Raw genomic sequence first — 23058 nt, forward strand, 5'->3', positions numbered from 1 at the left:
ATCCTGTGGTTATTGCAATAAATAAAAAAAGCAGAGTCTGTCACATATGAGTATTTTCTTTCTCTTTTGCATGGCTCAACGTGTACTACAATTAGGAACGGACTGATTTTGACACACAGAGAACTTTTTTGAGAAATCCCACAAACTCAAATCAGCATAGACATTTACACAAAGATATCCCCTTCAAACAAATAAGTAAGCCAGCCTAAATGGTTTGCTGACTGGAAGGTAAATGAAAGGTAGCACGTTCAGAGTCTAGTCTTCTCCCACTCTGTCATTAACAGCCGCTTAAACAATCCATTTTGATTTTAAGGTATTACTGCATATTCTGTCTGCAAAACGCATGTGATGATTTTTTGCATTTCTAGAACTGCTTACACATCTTTGTGTCTGTGTGTCATAACTTCATTTTACAGCTGATGCAAATAGGTTTATAAATGCCAAGATTTTCTCTGAAACCTGCTGGTGTAAAGGAGACCTGTATCTCACATTCAGAGTATGAACTCTTCATAAGCATACCTAGAGTTCACTACACAGCTAAATCATTACAGCAACTACATTTTCCTTACACTAAACTTATGAAATGCATAAAAAAATAAGTCAAATACCAGCCAAAAGAAGAAAATTGGGAGAAATGCCCTAATCCCTGATTTCCAGCTCTACCCTCATTTCCTTAGAGACAGATTCACTTTTTATTCCATCTTACGGATCTTCATCAGGAGGGTTTTCAGTGTAAATGAGCACACTAGAATGAGAGTTACACTGCGGGAAGTGCCTGCTGGCAGCCGGCGTTCTGTAGTTGCACACTTGCAAAGTGTAGAAAGACATGACTGTAAAACAAACTATAACTGAGTAAGGTATGGGTTTTCAGATGTATATACCCACTGAATCCAAACAAAACCCATGGATACATTCAGAATAATTTCTCTGAAAAACAGCTAGCTCCTTGTCCAGTTCCAGCTTCTGTCCTCTAGCCCTTTCGGCTGTAGAGCTGATCAAAAGAAGGTCAGAATGATAGCCCTCTTTAATGAAAAAAAACCTGTACCTTTTCCATTCCTCTTTTCTGGGAAACGTGAATTGTTTTTGTTCAAACGTTCAGCATTTTAACAAAGCCACCTTTGAAAGCATCCCTTGAAAACTGTAGGCCTAAGAGGTTTAAGTTTCAAACAGATTACTGGAAACGGGAGGTCAGCATCCAGAAAACTTTCAGACAACCTTCAATGCATCAGTGAGAGCCTTAAGCTACGTGAAGATAACACTGTTACTTCTTGTGGGGAACAAAAGGAAAAAAAAATTAAAAAAGACTGACTCATAAATTCACAATAAGTGGCCCTTCGGCCTCTACTGGTGCAGATACGAGACACACAGCAATTCCAGAAAGGGAGGCCAAGCTGAAAAAAGAACAAAAAACGAACCCCCACCAGCTCCCGAGAATCAGTCCTTAGCTCGCCTCGGCTGCTGGGCAGCCTGGCACAGGAGTGCATGGCGGTGCTCCCCCCTCCGCCAGGCCCACGCAGCTCCTAACCCCAACACCTCCAGACTCCCACCTTCCAGTGACAGGAGACAAAAGAGGGTTTGTGTGGTTACGACAGTGAACCAGCAACATCAAAGATCTTAATCGCAGTACAGGTTCCACTGTGGTTTTCTACCTGTTAAAAACTGAAATCAAGTTTTTAGTATTCAAAAGCAAGGGCTCAACAGAGACAGTGTTGGTAAAGCGAGAATAATATGCGGTGCGTGCTCTCTGACATTAATTTCTGTGCAACTGGAAAATCAGAGAGTAGTTTAAACAAATCTTAACATGTCTTTCATGCCCAGAAATGTGATTCTCCTTACAAATGCCTTAGGCATCAACATCGCAACACTTTCCTCTTGTGTCTAGGCTCCTCCCACAGTATTTTATTATTTTGCAAAACCCACAGCCAACAGGTATTTTTATCATTTTCACCTCTTAACACAGTAAATCACCTTTCAGAATATTGTGAACCTCCATAACAAGGACAAACAAGTTATGGGATCCATTTTTTTTGGTCTTTGAGAGCATCCTTAAAAATAAACAGAAGGGAAGACATATATTCATTATTTCTCTGAAAACAAACTAGCATTAATCTAAAATACTAGTGGTAGTGATGATGAATGGAACATTTCGCTTCCACTTCTGAGGACTCCGATGTTCAAAACAACTCTGAGCCAAGCCTCAGACAGTACAGCTATTAATCCCACTTCGCTGAGGAAGAAACAGAAATACACAAATATTTTGTAATTTGCCAAAGTCACAAAGAACACAAGGAATACGTTGCCAGACCTTCACTCCTGCAGTTTGCTTACTGTGAACTGCACAAACCTGAACAAATCTTGTTCTTCCAATATTGAAACACAGATCAAATACTTCAATGGTGCTCAAAATCCATCAACAGAAATGTGATCACAGTTCATACAGAGATTATACACAAAGTATGAAACTCATAGTAAGGCCTAAAGTGTGCTAGGTAATCAAAATCTTACTCAAAAAGGCAAAGTAAGTTCAAAAGTGGGTGGAAACATTAAAAAGCACCCTTCTTGGTAATGAAACAGAGCATCTTCAAAACCACTTGCTGGTCCAGCTTCACATATTGATCTCTGCCAATGGATTATAGTTAGCTTCTTTCCCCCTAACTGCGCAAAACAATTCAATCAAGTCAGTAAAAACAGGATTATGACAACTAGCTCCAGTCAGTTTTTCTTCACTTAAACACAGCTTCACTCTGAATTTAGCACTAAACCCCAGATTTGCCTATGGTAGATTTATATCTGAACCTACCTTTGCTTTCAAATCAGCACAGATCTCCTGTTGCTTTTGTCTGGAATCAGCCAATGCTACTTCTGTCTCGTGAGCAGCAGAAGCTTCAGCAGCAGTCGCCACTGCCTTCAGTAAAAAGGCTTTTTGAGCTTGAGCCCAATTTAACATCAAGACTCTGCGCTGATTCCTAAGGAAGTGGTAGCACTCCCAAGCTTTCTCATGAACAACCTAAAAAAGTAAAACATTTCAAAAAGGTTTAAAAAAATATGCATTAATAAAATAATTCTTTCACAAATCTTCAGCACAATAGATTTAACTATTTTGTCACCAATATTCCTATGGAATTCACAATTTAGGGCCCAAAAGTATTCTGTCACATACTTGTCTCAGTCAGACCAAAAGGTCCTTCTCTCTACCCCAGTGACCTGTTTTCAAAAGTGACTAAAGCCAAGGGAAAATTAGGAGCCAGCTACGCTCCAGCCTTTCTCTGTCCACCTGCACGGCACAGCACTGCGGTGTCCTAGTGGCCCACACTCCTGCTTTTCTGAACCACACTTTTGCAATATGAATAAATTAAATGCAACAGTTCCTTCCTGCCCTAAGACATAAAATGCAAGTAGGTCCTTTCAGTGCATCTTCAAAGATAAAACACTTTGAGCAGTATGAGGCTCTTTGTAGCAAATTCTGATCTATAAAGAAACAGAACACCAATTAAAGGCATTGTACAAATGCAGTACACATGAGAATTAGCTTCACTTTTTCTTTCCTAATAGGAAATTTGAAACAGATTGTTTTAGTTTGCCAGGCAGCATCCTGCCACCGCTAATGTCACCACCTAACAAAAATGGTGAGGATTTAATCTTAAACACGCCTCCTTTGGCCTTATTCAGTGAGGCTCCCAAGGACATTCAAGCTTTGAGATTCTGACAGAAAGAGTAACAGCTAAGGCTGCACAGCTGAGTCTTGGACCTGTCTCATATCCCCAAACGCACAAGTGACAGGGGTGAAGCTGATTCTAGGGGCAGCTGTCTGCGCACAAGTACCGAAGGCCCCATTCCCGATGCTAATTTCCAGGCTTTTGGAAGGGGCTGGGCTCGCTGACTCTCCTGGTGCCCAGCTCACAGGTACTGCTGCCAGCCCGCGGCTGGGTGCAGGTGAAGCGGCACCGCCGCCTTTGGAGCTTCGTTGTGGCCACAGGCACAGAGGCCACCGCATCCATGAGGAGTTCACTTGCCATGGCTGCAGCCAGCCCCTGGGTAAGCTCAGCTCGCAAGCACCCTAAGCTAAGGTTCTTGTAAGGCAGAAGTGGGATGGAGAGCTTGAGCTTCTCAAAAGAGAGCTCTCCAGTGAGCTGCTACGGCATCAGGCTCTCGGTGCTTGTCCACTCAGCCTTTCCTCTTCGGAAGGAGGAAGGCACAGAAGGGCCTAAGTTGAGTATCCTAATGTAACATAAACAGTTTAAGAATATATTCTTAGCACTGCTCTAACATTTCTGTATTTGCCATGCTAATATACATGCTAAGAGATATCAGTTTAATGCAGCATTACTATCTTTAAATTTTAAATGAACCTTCAAAGAATTTGGGAGACCTATTAATAATGGCTATGCTTAAAATATACCTACATTGTACAAAGCAATTAATTATTTAGCCCAGTACTCACAGGCGAAAGTTCTGAAATTCATAAGAACTTTATTTTCAGTGAAACTACGCTAATTATGAGTACCACTTCACTGTCACTCCTTTGCACTAGGCACTCCTCAAACACAAGGAAGTAGATGGTCTAAAAATATATGCCGAGATAAAAAAAGACTCCTGCTTTACTTATGACATCCTGAAGTGTTCTGGCCTTGAAACGGGTTTCTCTATTAGCTGCTCTATGCTTATTCACTGTGGAGTGTAAAAGGAATCAGCAATCAATTTGAAAGGCATTACGCCTATAAAAATAGCCTCTCCCTGAGAGCAGGAGATAACTTTCCACTCTTCCTGATATATAAGTGCCACAGACTAATTAAAATAACTATTCCTAGACAGTGCAACAATGCTATACATCCTCATAAAAACAAAAAATACCAAGAGAAGCAGAATAGCATGACATAACTATAAAACTGTTCAGCAAAAGCAATGCTAAGAAATTAATTTTGTGAATTTGGCTGTAAGAGTACGTGCAACTATAAAATCTCCACAGTGCTCATTTTGAAGAAGTGATACACTTCCAAGTTCAGGCAGCTTGAAGATGGGGACATCCTTTCTTCACTGTGCAGAACAGAATTTATAATGAAGAGATTTTAAAATAAATTAATAAACATTCTTTAATACAGATGCTCACCGCATGGTCCATGTATGAATTTATACAGTTGATCTAATCTTTAAAGAAGCACTGACCAGATCATGCCTAGATTTGTGAGGAAGGTATCTCTGCAGTGCATCGAGGTACAAGGTCCTCCTCCTCTGAAGATCACTTGGATACTGATTGATAACAGCCTGAAAAACCCACTGATCTTCTTCCTTCCATTCAATGTTCCTACAGAAACATAAAACAATTGGCCCCAGGAAAACTTAACATTTGAAAAGGAGGAGATCGGCTCTAGTTTATTTTTACAGGCCCAGCCTTCCAGTGGGCTCACAATCCTGAATGTGGATCAGAGTTGAGAAATATAGATTTACTTTAAGGAAATAAAGCAAACCTATACTGCTTTTCTAATGTGACCATCTATTGTGCAGTCATTTGAGTGAATCATCCCTCTTCTAACCTGGTTTTTTCTCAAATATATGACATTAATGAACAGTCACGCCACACAGACAATACAATGTCAAAAAGGAAGATGATGATCAGTGTCTCTGCCACTGAGCACTAAATAAATGATCAAAAAAAACCAAAATGATAATACTCGTATGTAGCTAAGTGAGGAACCAGCTTAAAAAACTTCTGACAGCCCTAACTCACCAACAAGGCATGAGATTCCCAATTTTTTAAAACAGGAGGTGCAGTAATCAGTATGCACTAAAGTAAGCCAGAAAATTAGAGAAGTAAGAGGTAACATAGAACTGAAACGGAGTACCGCAGGTTTGGATTTAGTAGATTAGATTTTACCCTCAGCCTGAACTCTCGGCCTTGAAGGGATTAACGTCAGGCTTTTAGAGTCAGCATTAATGGACCCGCAGCCACAGTGACTCAGAGCAAAAGGTCTCTCTACCCCAGTGACCCGTTTTCCAAAGTGACCGAAAGCCCAGGGGAAATGAAAAGAAGGCAATCATATGACTCCAGCCCCCACCTAATTCCTGCAGCCTCCAGCCGTGTGCAGCTCTCAGACCACCCGAGCCAGCAGCAGTCTTGTGGTATTTAATAGCACTGCACTTAGAAAAACTTTAGAACAACCTTGCCCTTACGCAGGCAGAAATATCAGGTATTTTAAAAAGAGGATTTTTTTTTTTTTAGATGCTCATATATGACTAATCTTAAACTACATTTTATGATACAATCTAGCATTATCTCTAAAGAAGGACATTGAACACAAATATTAAAAATTTCAGCAATCCTGTTTAACAGAACTTTTCTTTAAAAACATTACACAGCAAAACCACAGTGGTACAGATTGTCATTGTACAATATTCTGGGACACTGAAGGAAGAAACAAGAAAACGTCCCTAGGCCTGTCAGTTTTAAGTAATGGAAAGCTTCACTTCAAGAACATGAAGACACAATATCCCACATTTCAGCAACGTGTTTTCAAAGTAATATCCTGTCAGGTAAGGGAACATGACGGGTATTTCACCTTTTTTCCTCTCTACGGGCACTTCCTGCTGTTGCATGCTTTGCTGTGAAGTTGCCACAAATTTGGGCAGAGGTTCACTATCTTCACCTACCCAAAGGCATTTAATTTTACACTTTTCAGGCAGACTAATGGGCTTTATTTTTACCTTTATGGGCTTAAAAGGGATTTAACCTTTACTGGAGACAGCTAGTGATCAAAGGTCTTTCCCTCCCCACTTCCATTCTTCATCCTCTGAATTTCATGAAAAAAAAATAAAACAAAAAAATCTTAGCTTGTTACATTTCCAGCACAGAATCATTATTTCCAGGTTAGAATAGTGACAACTGAACGACAACCAAATATGAGGAAACATTACAATTACTGTTTCTTAGTAATGAACACGTTGTTTCTTGCGCTCTGAGTACTTTTTTTCTGTATTTTGTTTTTCTTTGGCTAAATGTTAAAAGTTACTCTTGTCTTTTATGCAGACAGCATCACAGCAAAGATGGTCAAATAAGGAGAAATCTCATTCTACAAAAATATAAAATAAAATTCAATAACCTTATCATGGGCATTAATGCATCAAAATCAATAACGATGTTTGTGTTGAACACAGAGAGATTCCAGACATAAAAGTTTTTCTCGCAGAATAATACGAAGCCCTAACCCTTAGCTGACCCTCTGGGGCAGTGCTTGAGTAGCTTACCCATTTATCAAGGGAGCCAAATGAAAGCAACACATAGAAAATCTACTTTGAAAAAGACTAACTTGTCCAGAGGCAGCCGTGCCACATCACGGGACAGAGCAATCCTTTCTCTTCCTCCAAACTGTGTGAAATATCTGACAAACTGTTTCTAGGACCCAGCTGTTTGCTATTAAACCCAGCCATCACAAAAAGAAATAGAGGTAGCGTCGACACAGGGTACAGGAAAGATCTGGTGCCTGTAAAAAGTCTATTTGCGGTGACCGACAACCACCAAACAACTGTTGGAGACAACATAAAAAGTGCAATTCCATTAGCAGAAGCAGAACAGCAATGAAAGTGTTTCTTTATAGGTGATTGCCTAAATTTCCTATGACAGACCATGAATATAGATGCCTGAGATGAGTTTTTTTCCACTGGCTAAGTCTAAAGAAGAAATAGTACCCCAGAAAGTGAAGCGGGGCTAAGGAACCCTTCAGCTGGTTGCGGTGACATCTCGTGACCCTCGGGCAGCAGGCACAGCGCTCCACACACGAGAGGCCCTGCGCTGCAAGGAGCTGCTATTTCTGCAACATGGACTGCCTCTGCGAAAAATGTCTTGTAACTGATCCTCAGAAATTAATATTTTCAACTCCTCCCTTTTCTCTAGAGGGAGCTTTTCTATGAAATCAGTTCATTTAATGATTTTAGAATCTCTGTGTCATAATTTGATATTCTGAGATATAGGCTTTCTGAAGAATAACTTTAATGAACAAATTAAATATTCTTTGCCAGGATTTAAATCTCTTGCACTGCAACTGCTCCTACTGACGCTGAACTAAATGATTACAAAAGTGCGTTTTTTCTTAAGGTAACTCCTAGCATTCTTGCCTTTCCAGACTCAAGATTTTATTCACTTGTTTATTAGAACTACCACAAAGCTCAGCTAGCCTTTACGCAGAGGGAATACCAGCCACCCCAAGAGAGCATTTACTAGTTTGTGTGTTGGATTTTGAAGTACCTCGTGTAATTTCAGAAAGAAATCAGTAATCCTCTGCCCCCAGGGCACAAGGGTGGAGGCACGAGCAGTGTCTGCCTCCCAGAGCTCACCTCCCTCTCAGGGTTCCCTCCGAGGGCCAGCTGACAACGAACCTCCTGCTCCTCAGGAACAAGCTGGAGAAACGGAGGTTTGTGGAAGATATTCTGGGGAGCAATCAAGCTCTAGCTAGAGCTACAAGTAGGTTATTGTAAGCAGGGACAAGCTGACTGCCAATGCCTTGGTTTGGCAGCTGTGCCAAAGTTTGTCAGCTGTGCTCAGATTCTGTCAGCTGTTCACAGACAAATAGCCAGAAAATAAAAAGAAAAAAGCAGCATGATCCAGCCCAGTGCATTCGCAACCATTAGGTGCATGGAGAATTTCAAAATATCCTGCCTGACAGAATTTAAGATGTCACCTCACTTAAACTGTTGTAAAATTTCAGAAAGGGAGATCTCATCTAAAATGAGTTTGAAAAGTGCCAGAACATTGCACATTAATATTTAAGATAATATCAGGCTTCTTTGGTGTCAAGATACTGACAAACTTCTACAAGGCTGAATGCATGACCCAGATCTTAAATGCAGTGCTTGCTCTTCCTGTATGTATCATTCTAGTAGAAAACAGTACAATCTTTATTTTGATTCAGAACTGAAACACGGCAATTGTCTTATATTCAACAACCCTGAGGCAGCTGCTTCCCTTGAAACAGATTTACCCAGCATTAATCCCTGGCTTTACACATTCTAAAGCATACAAATAACTCAGAAGGGAAGCTCCCCTCTCCGCCCTATAATCCCCACATATCCCTTGCAGCAGCGATGTACACTGGAGGCACCGCTGCCGTGTTGAATCTGCAGGCACGCGGGCTGCAACAATAGTACCAAGTGAGACGTTAACCTCCCCCACGATTAATTATGTCATTGCCAATTGTTGTGCCAGAAGCATCCTGGTAAGAGGCCTGAAAAGAGGAACTAAATTTATTTGACTTAGTCCTAATACCCCATTCATTTGAAAGGATGCTGCAGAGGATACAGTGCTGAATATGCAATACTCCATTCATCCTTCAGTTGTTTAAATAATTCAGACATCCTTGGAAAGCGTGGCAAAAATAAAATAGTGCTTAGAGACTCATCCACTATAACATGCACACCAGGTCCAAATCCACAATTTGGGGGATAACTCAGGACTTGGCTATTTCCCATACACAAAGATATGTGTTTTAGCAGCAGCAAAAGAAATTAATTTAGATTATAAAACATTATAATCCCATGTTACGCTTGAAAAAACCCCAAATTCTTCTTCAGTTTCCGAAAGCGATAAACACTGTAATGTGCACTTCAGTAGGACTAAAAAGCACACAACGAATATAGCAGATCAGGATATGATCTCATTTTTCTTCTTTGAAATTCTATGCACATTTTGCAAATTTTCTGTTCCAGGCAGTGTGGCGGTTAAACGACGAGATGTGTAACCGCAGAAGACCAGTATTAACTTCAGGTTTCTTCACCGTACATTCAAGCCTATGCTGCGAGAGGGAGAAGGACAGAGAGGTAATCCTCAGATGAAGTGGCCAAGTTTCCATATAATCACACTGTTCCACCGAGCAACTTCTCAAATTCCAAAAAAGAGAAAAAAAGCAATGCATTGCAGGAGAATGTTTGGTATCTTTGGGTATAGAGGAATGACAATAATTGCAAAGGCTTCGTTAAGGCTATATTAATCAGCAGAACACTGGTTACATACCAAAGTCAAAAATCCGTCACTCAATTTTTGACAGTATTATCTGTGTCAGTTGGATCAAAGTGCGCTTGATGAATTATAGACTACTTCAACTGCAAGGCTCTATCTTTGCAAACTCAGAAAATATTTTCATGCAAATGAGCCAATATAAATGTAAGAAGAGACAGAGAGTGTTCTGTCTTCTATATATCTCAGATCTTGGAAGTAAGCAATTCTACAAGAACAAAGTCTGGCTTCTTTAATTGAAAACACATCTTTAACATTGCTGTGGATAAATTCATAGAAACATAAATGAGCAATATATTACAGATCCAGAGAGCAGAAGGCAAACAAAAAAGACCAAGATGTAGATTTAAATAAAACGCCTAAGATAATTGCTGGTGATCCATTTAGGATTTCATACATTCCCAGCTAAAAATACTGGCCCATGTTGACCCAGGGGTGTCAGTTGTCTCCCACGACCTGCCCCTCTGTCTCACCTGCACGCTGCTGCCACCACCACCAGCACTTCTGCCAGCCACATCTGTTTCTTTTTTCTCACCTAGAGACCCTAACTTAATTCCTTCAGAGTACAGCTGCATACGTTTTCATGCCTACAGTTGAATTTCCTTCCCTTACAAATGTACAAGTCTTGATGTTACTTAATTACCAGTGCAATATTAGCTAGCTCAAGACCTAAATTCAAACCCAGCATACGATCAACGGAAGTATCACGGCAGATTTTTCACAGATTCTGTTGTCTACACTGATGTTTGTCTGTTACTCAGTAGCACATGTGCTGTATGGATCAAGGGATTGAAATTTGTGAATTACCACCAAAACTGTGTTGTTCATAAACTTTAACATAATTCGAATTAAAACCACTAGAAAGATTTTGTACGCACTTAATTATTCAGCGTTCATCACAGATTTTCTCACAGAGGTTAAAATTTCTTCTATAGGAGCAACTGTAACAAAATATCAAAGACAGCAGCAAATGCTCTTAAGATTTACCACTTGCTGCTTATTAAATGCTCTAAGTATGAGAAAGAGCAGAACAATTTTTAATAAGTATCACGTTCGAATAGCTAGGACGTTAGCACAATAACATACAGGTTTCAAAAGAAGAACCTACAGAATATCTGTATGATTCATACAGAAGATAAGTAGCTTACAACTTCACTTTCTATGGGATCCAACATCTTGAGCCTGTTTCAGCACCCCCACACTAACCCAGCAGCAGTGGCAGAAGATTTAAGTGCTGCCCTGTAGGGTTATATAGAAAAAGAGGAAGATTTACAAGCAGTGTGTGATTGTTTTACCAAAGAAACTTAGGGACTGTCCTGCTCTCCCCAGTTTCCTCTGCCCAGGCTTCAAACAATTCCACCAGCCTTCCTAATTCCCGTCTTTTCAAAGCCCGATGTCATTCTAAGCCAGAGGACTATCAGTAGATGGCAAAAAGAAGTCAATGCTGGTCCAGTATCTGTAACTCAATATCTCCTGGACCCAAGTTAGCCTCAGCAGAAAAGCTAAGCTTTATACTATTCATACATGCGTATGTTACATTTCTAGATCATTATGACTATTTCTGTTCTTTCCAACAAACTTTTTTGCTTGCAGAAAAGCCTCTCATCCTTTCAGTTACTCTGAATCAGAGCTACATACATTTTTTACATCTCTTTGTGATGAGAATTACTGCACTGATCCAAAATTTGTGATTGGACATATTTATCTGCTTTGTAGATAAATCCATTCTAGCTCTCTCTCAGAAAGACCACAGTTTTCTGGTATAAATTTGATAGTATAATTACCATATGGAATCATTTCTATTCATAAAAAAGCATGTGAAGAGGACATTTGATGCACACCAAACTGCTGGTTCTTTAATCCACAAAACATTTTACTTATTATTTCAGACCAGAGCTTTTGAAAGGACTGCCTCAGTTCTCTCAGCTGTGCAAACAGCTACCGACTGTTTAACCCCAGAGCGCCAGGCAGTGCGTCGACTCCCCTCTGCTCTGCATAACGTGTCACCAACTCCAGTGGTAAAGGCACCTGCAGGATCTATGGACTGCAGAACACATTATAGCCATTTCTGCTCACCCGGTGAAAGAAATGCAGAAACAGACGTCATTACCTAGATAAAACTTCTAACTGATGATCAATCTCTTGAAGCTTAGACCAGTATCCGTTTGCGAGCTTCCGGTATTCATCAATAACTAAGATCTTCAAATCAGAGTAGGGGCATTCCAAAGACAGCAGTGCTGAAGGAATGTCAAGAAAAAGTCCAGTCTTCTCTTTAAAGGAATGCGCTAATGCCTGTGACGAAAAAATGCCACTCACCAAACTGTTCCCCATTGCGTTTTCACTCAAAAAAAACTTGAAAGGAAAAGCTTACTTTTGTTTTGCAGTCTTCAAGTTCTCTTTCCAAAGTCAGACTTTGACGGACAAGGAATTCCAATATTGCCGTCTGTTGCTTCTTCACAAATCTGATCTATTTCATGAAATATGTTACTGTTACTTCTTTATCTGTTTAGAATACGAAAGCTCTCATTTAGAGCAACTGAGCCTGGTTTCCAGTTCTACACTGCTATGCTTTTACAGATTTTAGTGATGCATTTTTACACTACAAGAAATGCAGAGGTTACTAGATATTCTGAATCTGAGTAATATTTTCAAAATATTACATAAAAACAATTCAAAATGCTAAAAATATGATGATAATAGACTATAAAAATAAAGTTAAAACACCAACCTGCTGTAACATCTCAACTGGATTCATCTTTGATTTCACACAAGCTTCTTCTGAGAGGTACCCCTGCATCTCAGACAGCCTGAATTTCAAATTCTCTTTCAGTTGCCAGATAGGAACCACAGTACTTTTTTGGTATGTATCCCGCTCCTTTGATAATTTATGCTCTATATCCAAATGAAACATAAAGCTTTCTCAAACACACAAAATACTACACAACACTGTGCTTCCTAAATCTAAACTTGTCAAGACAGAGATTTAAAAACTCAAACAAATAATCAAGATTTTCTCCATAATAAATAATCAATTCTTACCCAAGTCCCTCATATCAAAAAAAAAGTTGTGTTTATGGCTTTCTTCATCAAGAAAGGTCTTTATTTCTTCTTCTGCCTTTTGCCTGCAAGGTATGAACATAAGTTTTACAGAAGCTTTAATTTCTTATTCATTAAGTTTGCACGAATGATAAGCCTCAAGAGCTCTAATAATGAAATTAAAAGGGGGATTCTAAGCCTGGGAAGGTACAAAGGTACAAAGTGCAGGCCTTGGACATGAAGGTGGTACAGAAGCCATGCTCCTCTGAGCAAAAACTGCTCTTGGTGATGTGCTGTGCGTACCACACGAAAGCTAACAGACAAGACTAATGACAACGTTCCCTGTTATAAGCACAAACTCAACATGCCCATCTAGGGACAGGTTCTGAGGGAATTAAAAGTATCTCAGAAATTCCGATACGCCTACAAACACAGGCTCTTCAAATGCTGAGAGGTCAACTACGAAATCTTCACAGAGAGGTGCATCCACTTTGTTCTCCCCTGCTTGCACATGTTCTCTTCGTGTCTACAGACCACTTTCAGCGTAGATCACAAACTCTCCCACTCTGCACAAAAAATTTTCTTCAGTTCAGGTATTTTAATCTTCTCCACTGAATGTCCCTTGAATCAAGTATGCTACACCAGAATCTCTGCCTACTGAAGCGGTTCTTTAATAACGGCTAATTGATATTCCTCAGCTCTTACCTGTTCTCACTCAGTCTTTTATGCTCTTGCCACCACACTTGCCGATGCTGTTTCAGTAGCATTTGCTCCTTTCTAATTTTTGAAACTTGCTCTGTTTTTTTAATCTGCAGGAAAAAATAAAGTTTGTAAGTATTTTAAACCTGTTCAATAGCTTTATCAAAGGCCTTCATATGGAAACTTTTAATTACAGAATAGTGAAGCTAAAAGCTTTTCTCAAAACTGTTTTTTTAGGAACAAGAGGTTCAAATATAACTAATTTTCATGAAAAAAAAATTGTTCCATTTCAAATCACAATTAAATGAGAGGGAAAAGTGAAAAAAAAATGCAGTCCATTTTCTTCTCCTTTCCTTTCCCATCCCGATTTTCCCAGGAGGTAAAGGGGGGAAGACGAGCCAGAGAAAGAAAAATACGCTTTCTTACAGGTGGGAAGATGAAAGAGTGAAAGTGTGTCTTTCAAGAGAAAAATCATTACTGAGCAGTGCTTTTTCAAAATCTATCCAATTAAAGAGGCTCTGAAACTATCTGAGGGCTTCACAAAAACATTGCTTCCAACTTCAGATATAATAGCAATCCGTGCTCCGAGACAGATGGAGTTACTGCTGAAACTAGAGGAGAAGCTGTCAGGAAAAGGCTGATGCGGTGGGAGCCAGATGACTCTGGCCAACCAACAGGGAAGGAAAAAGGATCAGAAAAAGTTGGGGGCTGCCAGAAGCCCCTGAGACAAGTCAGTTTTCTCTCTCCCTCCTGTCATCCCGACCACCTTCCGGCCTCCCTGTGGATGCTCAGGACAAAGCAGCATTTCAGTTTGCAACTGGCTCCTTTCCTGATCCTTCTCTTTCTGTCACTTTGCCACATAACACCTGACCTCTTCCCTGCCCCAGCCAAGTCCTTCGAGTTGCAAACCCCCCTCACATTCCAGAGGTTTCCACAATTCACACCCTCCCACCTTTTATTTTTTCACCTTCCCAGACCTTCCTTCCTGTAGATAGGCCTCTCATTCACTTGCCACCACACCAAAATCTTACTTTAAAAAAACAAAGCCCCAAAAATTAAAATTTTGAAACAAGAAACATTTACACCTCTCAAATGCATCCAAGTTTAATGTATCTGGTTGAATACACATGGTTTCTAGGCAGTTAAATAAGGAAGAACCACAACTAGAAAGTGGTTAATCCACTGTGCTGTTGTGGCAAACCCGCTTTAGTGGTGTTACTGGGGAAATCAGTGCTACAGAGGGATTACATGACTCTGAGTGAGAAACGAGGTGTTTATAGGAAGCTTGAAAACACCTGTTTTAGGCTTTCAGTCAGTATGGCACAATGCTTTTTGAATCAAACATAATGGCTTCTTATTTTTATTGCTTACATATTTTCATGTTTGAAACATTACTAATAGCTTCCTCTTGATTAGCATTAGCTGCTTAAAACTAGACTTTAGCAAACAGTTTACTGTATTTAAAGCGATTTCAAAATACATATATCTTCAAATCAATGCTAAAACTCAAGTGAAATAAAAGTTGAAGTAGATGTGTTTAATATGCTCTTGAAATTATTTTATAGCAACACCAATGACATTTAAGTATAACTGCTGCAGTGTTAGCATTTTTCTTAAATGGTCAATAACTGATTTACCATTTTCACCTTTGGTTCTACTTCAGTCAAGGAGTAACCCAGCACTTCAAAAATCTAGATAGCCTGAATCAGCCACAAAAAAGTAGTAGGTGGGAACACATTCTATTCTCTGTGGAGCTTTCAGCGTATATATTTTACTCCCTGTTCAGTTGGAAAACACTCTAAAAGGCGAAATACCAGAAAACAGACAATAAAAAATTAGTTTAGACCTTGAATGAATTCAGTAGAATTTTATACTGCCACTCCATGAGGAAATATCTGCCAGAGCTTCTGACATATTATACTTGAATGAATTAAAACAATACTATAAAGAAAGTATGTATGTTTTCTCTTATTCACTGTCACCCTTTTCTATTTTAAATACAAAGAGAGGAGCTGCACGAGTAACCCCATTTTTTGTTGCAAGGCCTTCAGGCTTGTAGTGAGAACTAGTCAATTATGCTTTTTAGAACTGTATCTATTCTATCTACTAAGATTTAAGAAACAGTATCAGAACAAAAAGTATACGGTTATATTGCTAACCAATAAACTTCATGTAGTAACATCCATTCAAAGAACTTCTGAATAGGCTTTAGATATTCATTCACAGGATTTGTTCTCTTTTAGAACTTTATCCTAATCCCGTATTTCTGTAGCAAATTTTCCTTTGAACTCTACCAGCCCATCTGAATGAAGACTCTGAATTATATTTTATACAGGCCAAAGACATCATTTGATCAAGCCCCTTAGTCATATACACAAGAAAACTTTAGTCATGACATTATACATAGTTTCTATACTCTTCAGCATCTTTCATTCCAAAGGCCATCCACAAAATTGCAACTGTTGAGAGGAATGGCCAAGGGCTGGAGGGACAAATCGCTGTGTTAGCACAGTTAAACACACAAAACTTCATAATTCTTACACTGGATCTGCAGTTTTCTGAAAAAGCATTCAAATAACATTACTGCTTGAGAGACCTCTTTCAAAATGGTATCTTTTCCCTCTTCTGTTTTGTTTCTCATCCTAAAGGAACTATTTCAGCTGAACGTGTATCCGTGTCAATTCCTTCAGAAATCATTTCTTTCTGTGAATTTCACTTTTATTATTTTTTAAACATATAACACTCATGAGTGAACCAGTTACACACTAAAAGCAGTTCCACCCTCACAAGGAGCTATCACTCCACAGTGTTTCGGGATCAACGTTTTACATTGTCCTCACACGACTGAACAGAAAACACACGGAGCCACGTGCTCCAGCGAGGCTGGAGACTTCTTGGACATCTGCACTTCTGGCAGTTCGACATATATTCTCCTTCAAAGAAAGCATGATTTTTTAAAGTGATGTTCTTAAAAATACAGATCTGGCAAGTGTTTCCAGACACCCACAGCTAAACCCAAACCTTGTTTACTCCTAACAGCCTTCAGGCTCCAGCCCTGCCCAAGGAGCTGTGCTGTGTGAGCACTCATGCCCCATCCCGTTTGAAAGAGCACCCACAGCCACGCCTCGGCCGTCCCAGTGAAAACAAGCACAACACTTCAGATTCTGTCCTGGCTTAACAAACACAACAGAATGATAAACTGGATGGAGAAGACCTAAACGCGTAAGTAGGTTTCAAAGAATTTCTTTTCTAAAGACAAACATGTTAAGATTAAAATGTTATTTTCTGCCCACTGCAAAATCGTGAACAAACTATTTAGTGTACAGCTGGATGAGAGCTAAGATGAGCTGCAGCTTTCTCATACATTTGGGTTTGCTGTTTAAAGGAGCTTATTCACAAAAATATTCCATGATTTCCCTGCTGAATTGTAGATAACGTTGGAAGCAATTAAACCCCCTCCCTCAGAAAGGCACAAAATTTAAACAAGCTCTCCCACGTTGTATGTAAGCAAGACTGATAAGCCAGGTGACACATATTCAGGGAGGACAGGCTGGGAAGCAAGACAGAAAAGCCACCTCCATCCAGGCAGACTGATTCTACCTAGCGAGGTCTGGCTGCTCCCAAAGCCACCTATGGCTTCTCCAGGTCTCCAACCCCTCACTCCCGGGGCTCATGGCTCATTGCATGGCGTCACTAATTGCAAGGTGTCACTAATTGCACGGTGTCACACAGCAGCTCATCAGCCATACTGGAACCTGCAATGCCAGCTCAGTTCCACAGGTGCCGAGATGGTCCCAGCTCCAGAAGAGTGCTGAAAGTCACCGGGGCAGCCCCGCGCCGAGGTCTGACACATGGGAGCTAAACATGGAAGCAGCTCTGCTGCTCGAGCAGAAGTGCCTCCGGAGGCTGAAGAGCTGTGTCTGGGTGTTGCTGAACCTCAGCTACCAAGCCGGGCTAAACCCAAACCCGTCAGCTACAGCAAGGGCAAAAGCAAGCCGCGTTCCAGATAAGGGAGGCACACAAGAGCTGACATAACAAAGCAAAATCTGGTACTTAAGTCTTCTTTCCAGTTTGACAACCCTGACTTTCACCGCCTCTTGAGTTCTGCTCATGGCCCTGCTTTGTTCACACGTTATAAATCACCATTCCTCATAAAAGCAGAGGTAAAGTTCTCCTTAAACTTTACTAATATTAAATACAGTAATTTCTTATTTACCATTTGGGCTGTACTGCAGTTATTTATTCCTTTCTAACTGTCTAGCTCTACATTTATATTTTATGGCTATAAACCCCGTTTAATTAATTTTCTTTTCAAGATGTATCTCAGCTTGACTTTTGGAAGACCTCATTCCACTTCTTTCCTGTTTTGGTTTTTGTTTGTTTCAGTTTGGTTTGGGAGAGGGTGTTTGCTTTCTTTCTGAATCAACCCCCCCTTCCCATTTATTCCCACAAATTCTTCATTTCCCTCAGTATTTTGAGTAGTTTATGTAACCAGTCTGGATGAATTTCCTCAAAGTCCCAGAAGACAAACTCTTACTCCGTCATTTTGGGAAGCATCTACAATTCAAAGAAATTCAACACTGACACCAATGTGTCCAAATCACAATAATGCTCACTGTGCTAAACTCATCTTTTCCCTCCTTTTGCTGAATACTGTTACAGCAATTTGTTATCCCTATTCGTTCTCAGATTCCTTGGGGCAGTGAAAAGAAGTATGATGACTGAATTTTAAGTTCATTCACATGACAAATAATATAAGAATAATACCTTTAACTGAATTTTTGCAGATGTCATTTTTTCAGCCGCAGCAAGTTCATATAGATGTTTGTAGTCAACAGGTTTATACTTCTGTCTGCAAGGACCATTTCTCATAGAAATCGCCAAATTTTCTAGTTACCACAAAAAAACCACACACATAAACTAAAAAATTATAGATAGAAATTAGAAACAACATATTTTAAACATTAAAAGTTTCCATAACAAAGAGATTGTTAGTTGGTGACTGAGCATTTGAAACAAACAGTAGAAATTATACAAGAGACATTAACTATTTGTCTGTTTACAAAGAGTTTAGAAGTTTTTTTTATATGTGAACTTGAAGGACAATTCATTTCAAACTGGGCTTACTGGAATTTCAGTATGTTCTAATATAGAAATACATAAGTTTTAATGCATGAATTCTTCTTTCACAAATTGGAAAACTACCTCAAAATTTATTGTGACCTATGGACTAAACAATAAGAGTAATTTTTTTTTTCCTAAAAGTTATATAAGCTACTAACTATATGCAATCAGAATGAGTTGCAGTTACATTTCCCATTGAATGTCCAGCCATGAGAACAGCGTAATTCCTCTGTTAAACTTCCGTGGGCCTCTGGAAAGATAATGTACTTCCTTTAAAAAGAGAAAGGCACTAAATTGCAAGGAAAACATCATCCTTGGTTTCAGCTGCATGCAGTATGGATTATAACATCCACTTTCTGCAGCCCTATCTTTAGTATTTGAAAGGCCATGACACTATTAAAAGACTGTTGTCCAAAAAATCCCAGAGGAAGCAGTTCTGCTGAAAAAGCATTTGAAGTCAATAGAGATTTAGCCAAGCTGGTCTTCCACCATGTGGTGAAGATAATTCACAAGGATCCCTTTTGAGAAGTTTCACTCAGGGATCGCCATATTCCCTGAACAACAGTTGCCCCAAGTTTACTGTGAGCTTACCTTCACATTCCTAGAATTCACTACCTTTATTTCTCTTCCCTTTTGCCAGCTTCCTAAGAATGATAACTTCCATTTCGTGGTCACTTTAATCCGAAGCGTATTATCTACACACTCAACATTGAGAGAGCCAAGGACTGAGAAGACCAGCAGCCATATCAGAACAAATCCAGAAAACCTAGGCTGTCAATCCTGTCTGAACAAGATTTGCTAACAGAAGAGAGAAGTGCGCTCAAGGTAACCTCAGATATGTATCTGCCTAATATTAACCAACAGATCTCCCTGGCTTACTGGCCTGCGCCAGGCTCCCACTAAACCAGAACTGTGTCTTTCCTCCCCTCTAATCATCACCTGCGGTTTCCACAGGCAATGCTTTTGCAGTTCCCACTCACTGAACTTGAGAGGATACACCACCTACGCAGAGGAAGGCGTCTTCCTTCCCTCCTTGTTGTCAGTCCTGCTTTCTTTGCCACTAATCTTCTCAACATGCGAATTATTCCACCAAATCAGTGTTATGCTAACCAGATTATAGCTTTGATCTTGTATTACGACTTTTTATTCTGTGTAGCTTACGCAAAAAACATTCAGTAGTTTGATCCACTAATTTCTTCCATTTTGTCCCTCCTATGAGATTAGTAAGAAAAATCTCCTTTTTCCCATTTTTTAGGCCTTTAGGTAGCTTTGTGGGCTTTTATTTCCACCAATCCAAATTTAAAGTTCTCATCCCTAAATTAGCAAGATTTTGTGTGGAGACTTTTTCCCCCTTCTTTCTGAGATTGCTTACAACATCGTCCAGCAGACATCATCACAGAATCCTAGAATGACCCAGGTTGAAAGGGACCTCAAAAATCATCTGATCCAACCCCCTGCCATGGGCAGGGACGCCCTTAACCAGCCCAGGTTGCTCAAGGCCTCACCCAACCTGGCCTTGAACATCTCTAGAGAGGGGGCAGCCACGGCCTCTCTGGGCATTCTAGTCCAGAGTCTTGCCACTCTCGACTGAAGAATTTTTCCCTAAGATTCAGTTTAAATCTGTTTTCGTTTAACTAAAATCCACTTCCCCTCTTCCTATCTGTGGATAGGACATGGAACATGATTCCATGTTCAAAGAAGTAAAAGGTCTGTCAGCAGACTCTCTGAAAAGCCACTCACTTGGTTCTCTCTCCTAAGCTCATTACTCCTTTATTACTGCTCCCAAGGGCTTACAATCACTTCTAGGCTTCTAGGAGTCATTTTGGGCAGGAAGGTCAGCGTCTGCACACAGGAGCAGCAGGGCATGGCAGGAGCTTCAGAGCAATCCTGTAACATTTCTCATGGAGGCTCCCTGCAAGCAAACCCCTGAGAGCACCTGGGAGAAGTTAGCAGGTGCCTTCTGTCCTATTCATTGGAAAAGAACCAGTAAATGGCACTGCTAAGAACATCAACTATGGCTAGAGATCATGAAGCATAACTCCTTGCTATGGTGCTTGTGAATCTCACGACCTTTGAAAAGCACGACGGTGTGATGTTCCAGCACCCGAGATCCTCAGCTGATGCCAGGACAGCACCCGATGATGCAGAGCAAAGGCAGGACACTGCTATCTTCCAGCAGAGGTTAAAGATCTGAATCCCTCCCTGCAGCGCCTGCTGCCGCAGAGGCCTCTGTAAGGACCTCGTGTCACCAGGTTTGGAAGCGTTCTGTGCGCACCCCCCACACACGGCAGCGCACACACGGACAAATCCCTCGTGCTGCAGCCAGCTTTTAGCCGTGCCACACTGACTGCTGATTCCTGACTTGAGGGAGTTCCTAAATCATTTCACCAGCACGGATCTCTGACATCACTTGTTCTGAATCGTGCTACAGATATCCAGGGGTAGGAACTCTGTCTGGGTATGGCACTCCAAATTGCAATATCCCAGCCCGTTTTCTTTGGTCTACGGCAGCACTGTCATCTCAAACCACTCAAGAGGATTACGGTGTGCTGTCCCTGCTTGACAGCTCTCACTCACTGCTGGGTTTTGAAACCCTGCTTTCTCTCTGCCAGCTTTATTCCTCAATATAGTGTACTAAGGATAAGAGACTCGATCAAAAAACAAATACACATAATCTTTTTTGCACCCCTTCTTTCTTATAATATAAAATGAGAGAAGAGGGCTGGCCACAAAAAAGCATCAAAAACAGGATGAAAAATGTAAAAGTGTATACTGATGTACAGGAAGCAATAAGAAATGCAGTGAAGAAACAACTAGAAAGGGTGAATGAACTCTGCCACCGAATGAATAGATGGAAAGAACAAGGAATGCTATAAAATAACAGGGAGAAGCATTGTTTTTCTTTGGTTGCATTGTCCTAATCTGTTCTAACAAAAGAAAAATGTAGCAGAGAACAGTGAATAAGCAAGTTTACTTAAACAGTAAACTTGGTAGCACCTAGGTAAAAAAAAAGTTGTGACTATGTTGAGTTTCTAAACAAAGAAGCTTGCAGCAATGTTTGATAGCCTTAGAACTGTCTTTCAAAGTCCAAAGTTTAATTTAGCAACATAATCTGATATTTTCTACACTCTTAGAAACGACTTATAGAAAACATATACAGAGCTACCTATAGAACTAAATGTAAGCGAAAGTAAGTACCTGAGGTACTTCCTCAGGTAACTCATCTTCACCACCTTAATAATGTCACTCTTTTAAGACAAGAACGAGGAGGAATGCAAGACAGGTTCCATTTCCAGACCTCCAACCCCAATAATTTACATTTATCTTTTATTTAAATATGCTTTTTCCTTTAATCTGCATATCTGAACCTTATGAATCTCTTCTACTAGTCTTTATCTGTTTCTTCTTCTACTGAGGACTTTACCCAGAGGAATTTTCTGAAGTCAATAGGGTCTATCCATGTAAGATAACTCCAAAATCAGGGCCTTGGCATGTAGGATTCAAACTTCATATTTAATAGTTAATATCCTGGATGTGTCTTATATTTTACAAAGAAAAAAATATTTTTATACATATGTAGACACCCAAATATACATATGTATATACACACGAATAAAAATATAAAATATTAAACTTATAGATTTTAAAATGTCTTTTCACAATTTTCTATAAGAAATATTTGCTAATTGAATGAAAATACTTGAACTTTTGCTCTAGTACTCCAAAGCTTTACTACACGGACCCTCAGCAGCTTCACATAAGCGAGGAAGCTTATCGGGATAAGGAAAGGGGCTTTTCTTTCCAACCTCTTTTTCAGGTTCCTTTAGTAATGAAACTTACCATCAGGTATCAGTAGAAAGATTTTTTTTCCATTCACTATTAAAAGCACAATGCCAATGGGTTTCATACAAAATGTTAGGGTAAATCCTGCAAAGTTATGTCCTGGATCATGGGCTTAGAACCAGATGGTCTGTAAGGTCCCTTCCAGCACAGAGCAATTTATAACTTTATGATGAGAATGCTACAGCAGCTTCCATATGCAGCTATTAATTGCCCAGAGTATTTCACAAATAGCTTTAGTCTAGATGGCGATAAAACAATTAAATTTGAACATGACAGCATACATACCTACATCACTAATCCTAGGATTTCTAAAGAATGTTCTGTGATCCGATGCACTCATTTTTTATGTATTTTTT

The 23058-nt window shown here is 40.0% G+C and overlaps 1 protein-coding gene across 1 annotated transcript in view; it reads right to left on the bottom strand.

Annotated features, from left to right (window-relative positions):
- LOC104268081 (coiled-coil domain-containing protein 148-like) overlaps positions 1-23042 on the bottom strand; it is a gene marked incomplete at its 3' end in the record, with an annotated part of 33160 nt that extends 10118 nt beyond the window's left edge. The window contains exons 1-9 of the mRNA XM_009865654.1: positions 22988-23042; positions 18503-18624; positions 13742-13845; positions 13040-13122; positions 12729-12892; positions 12372-12467; positions 12111-12292; positions 5164-5302; positions 2801-3007 (exon numbers count right to left, since the gene is read on the bottom strand). Of these exons, the coding sequence (XP_009863956.1) occupies positions 2801-3007; positions 5164-5302; positions 12111-12292; positions 12372-12467; positions 12729-12892; positions 13040-13122; positions 13742-13845; positions 18503-18624; positions 22988-23042 (1152 nt within the window). The remainder of the gene's footprint in view (positions 1-2800; positions 3008-5163; positions 5303-12110; positions 12293-12371; positions 12468-12728; positions 12893-13039; positions 13123-13741; positions 13846-18502; positions 18625-22987) is intronic.
- Between the last annotated feature and the right edge of the window lie 16 nt (positions 23043-23058).

This window comes from Apaloderma vittatum, unplaced genomic scaffold, assembly GCF_000703405.1.
Source record: "Apaloderma vittatum isolate BGI_N311 unplaced genomic scaffold, ASM70340v1 scaffold44572, whole genome shotgun sequence".
Lineage (NCBI taxonomy): Eukaryota > Metazoa > Chordata > Aves > Trogoniformes > Trogonidae > Apaloderma > Apaloderma vittatum.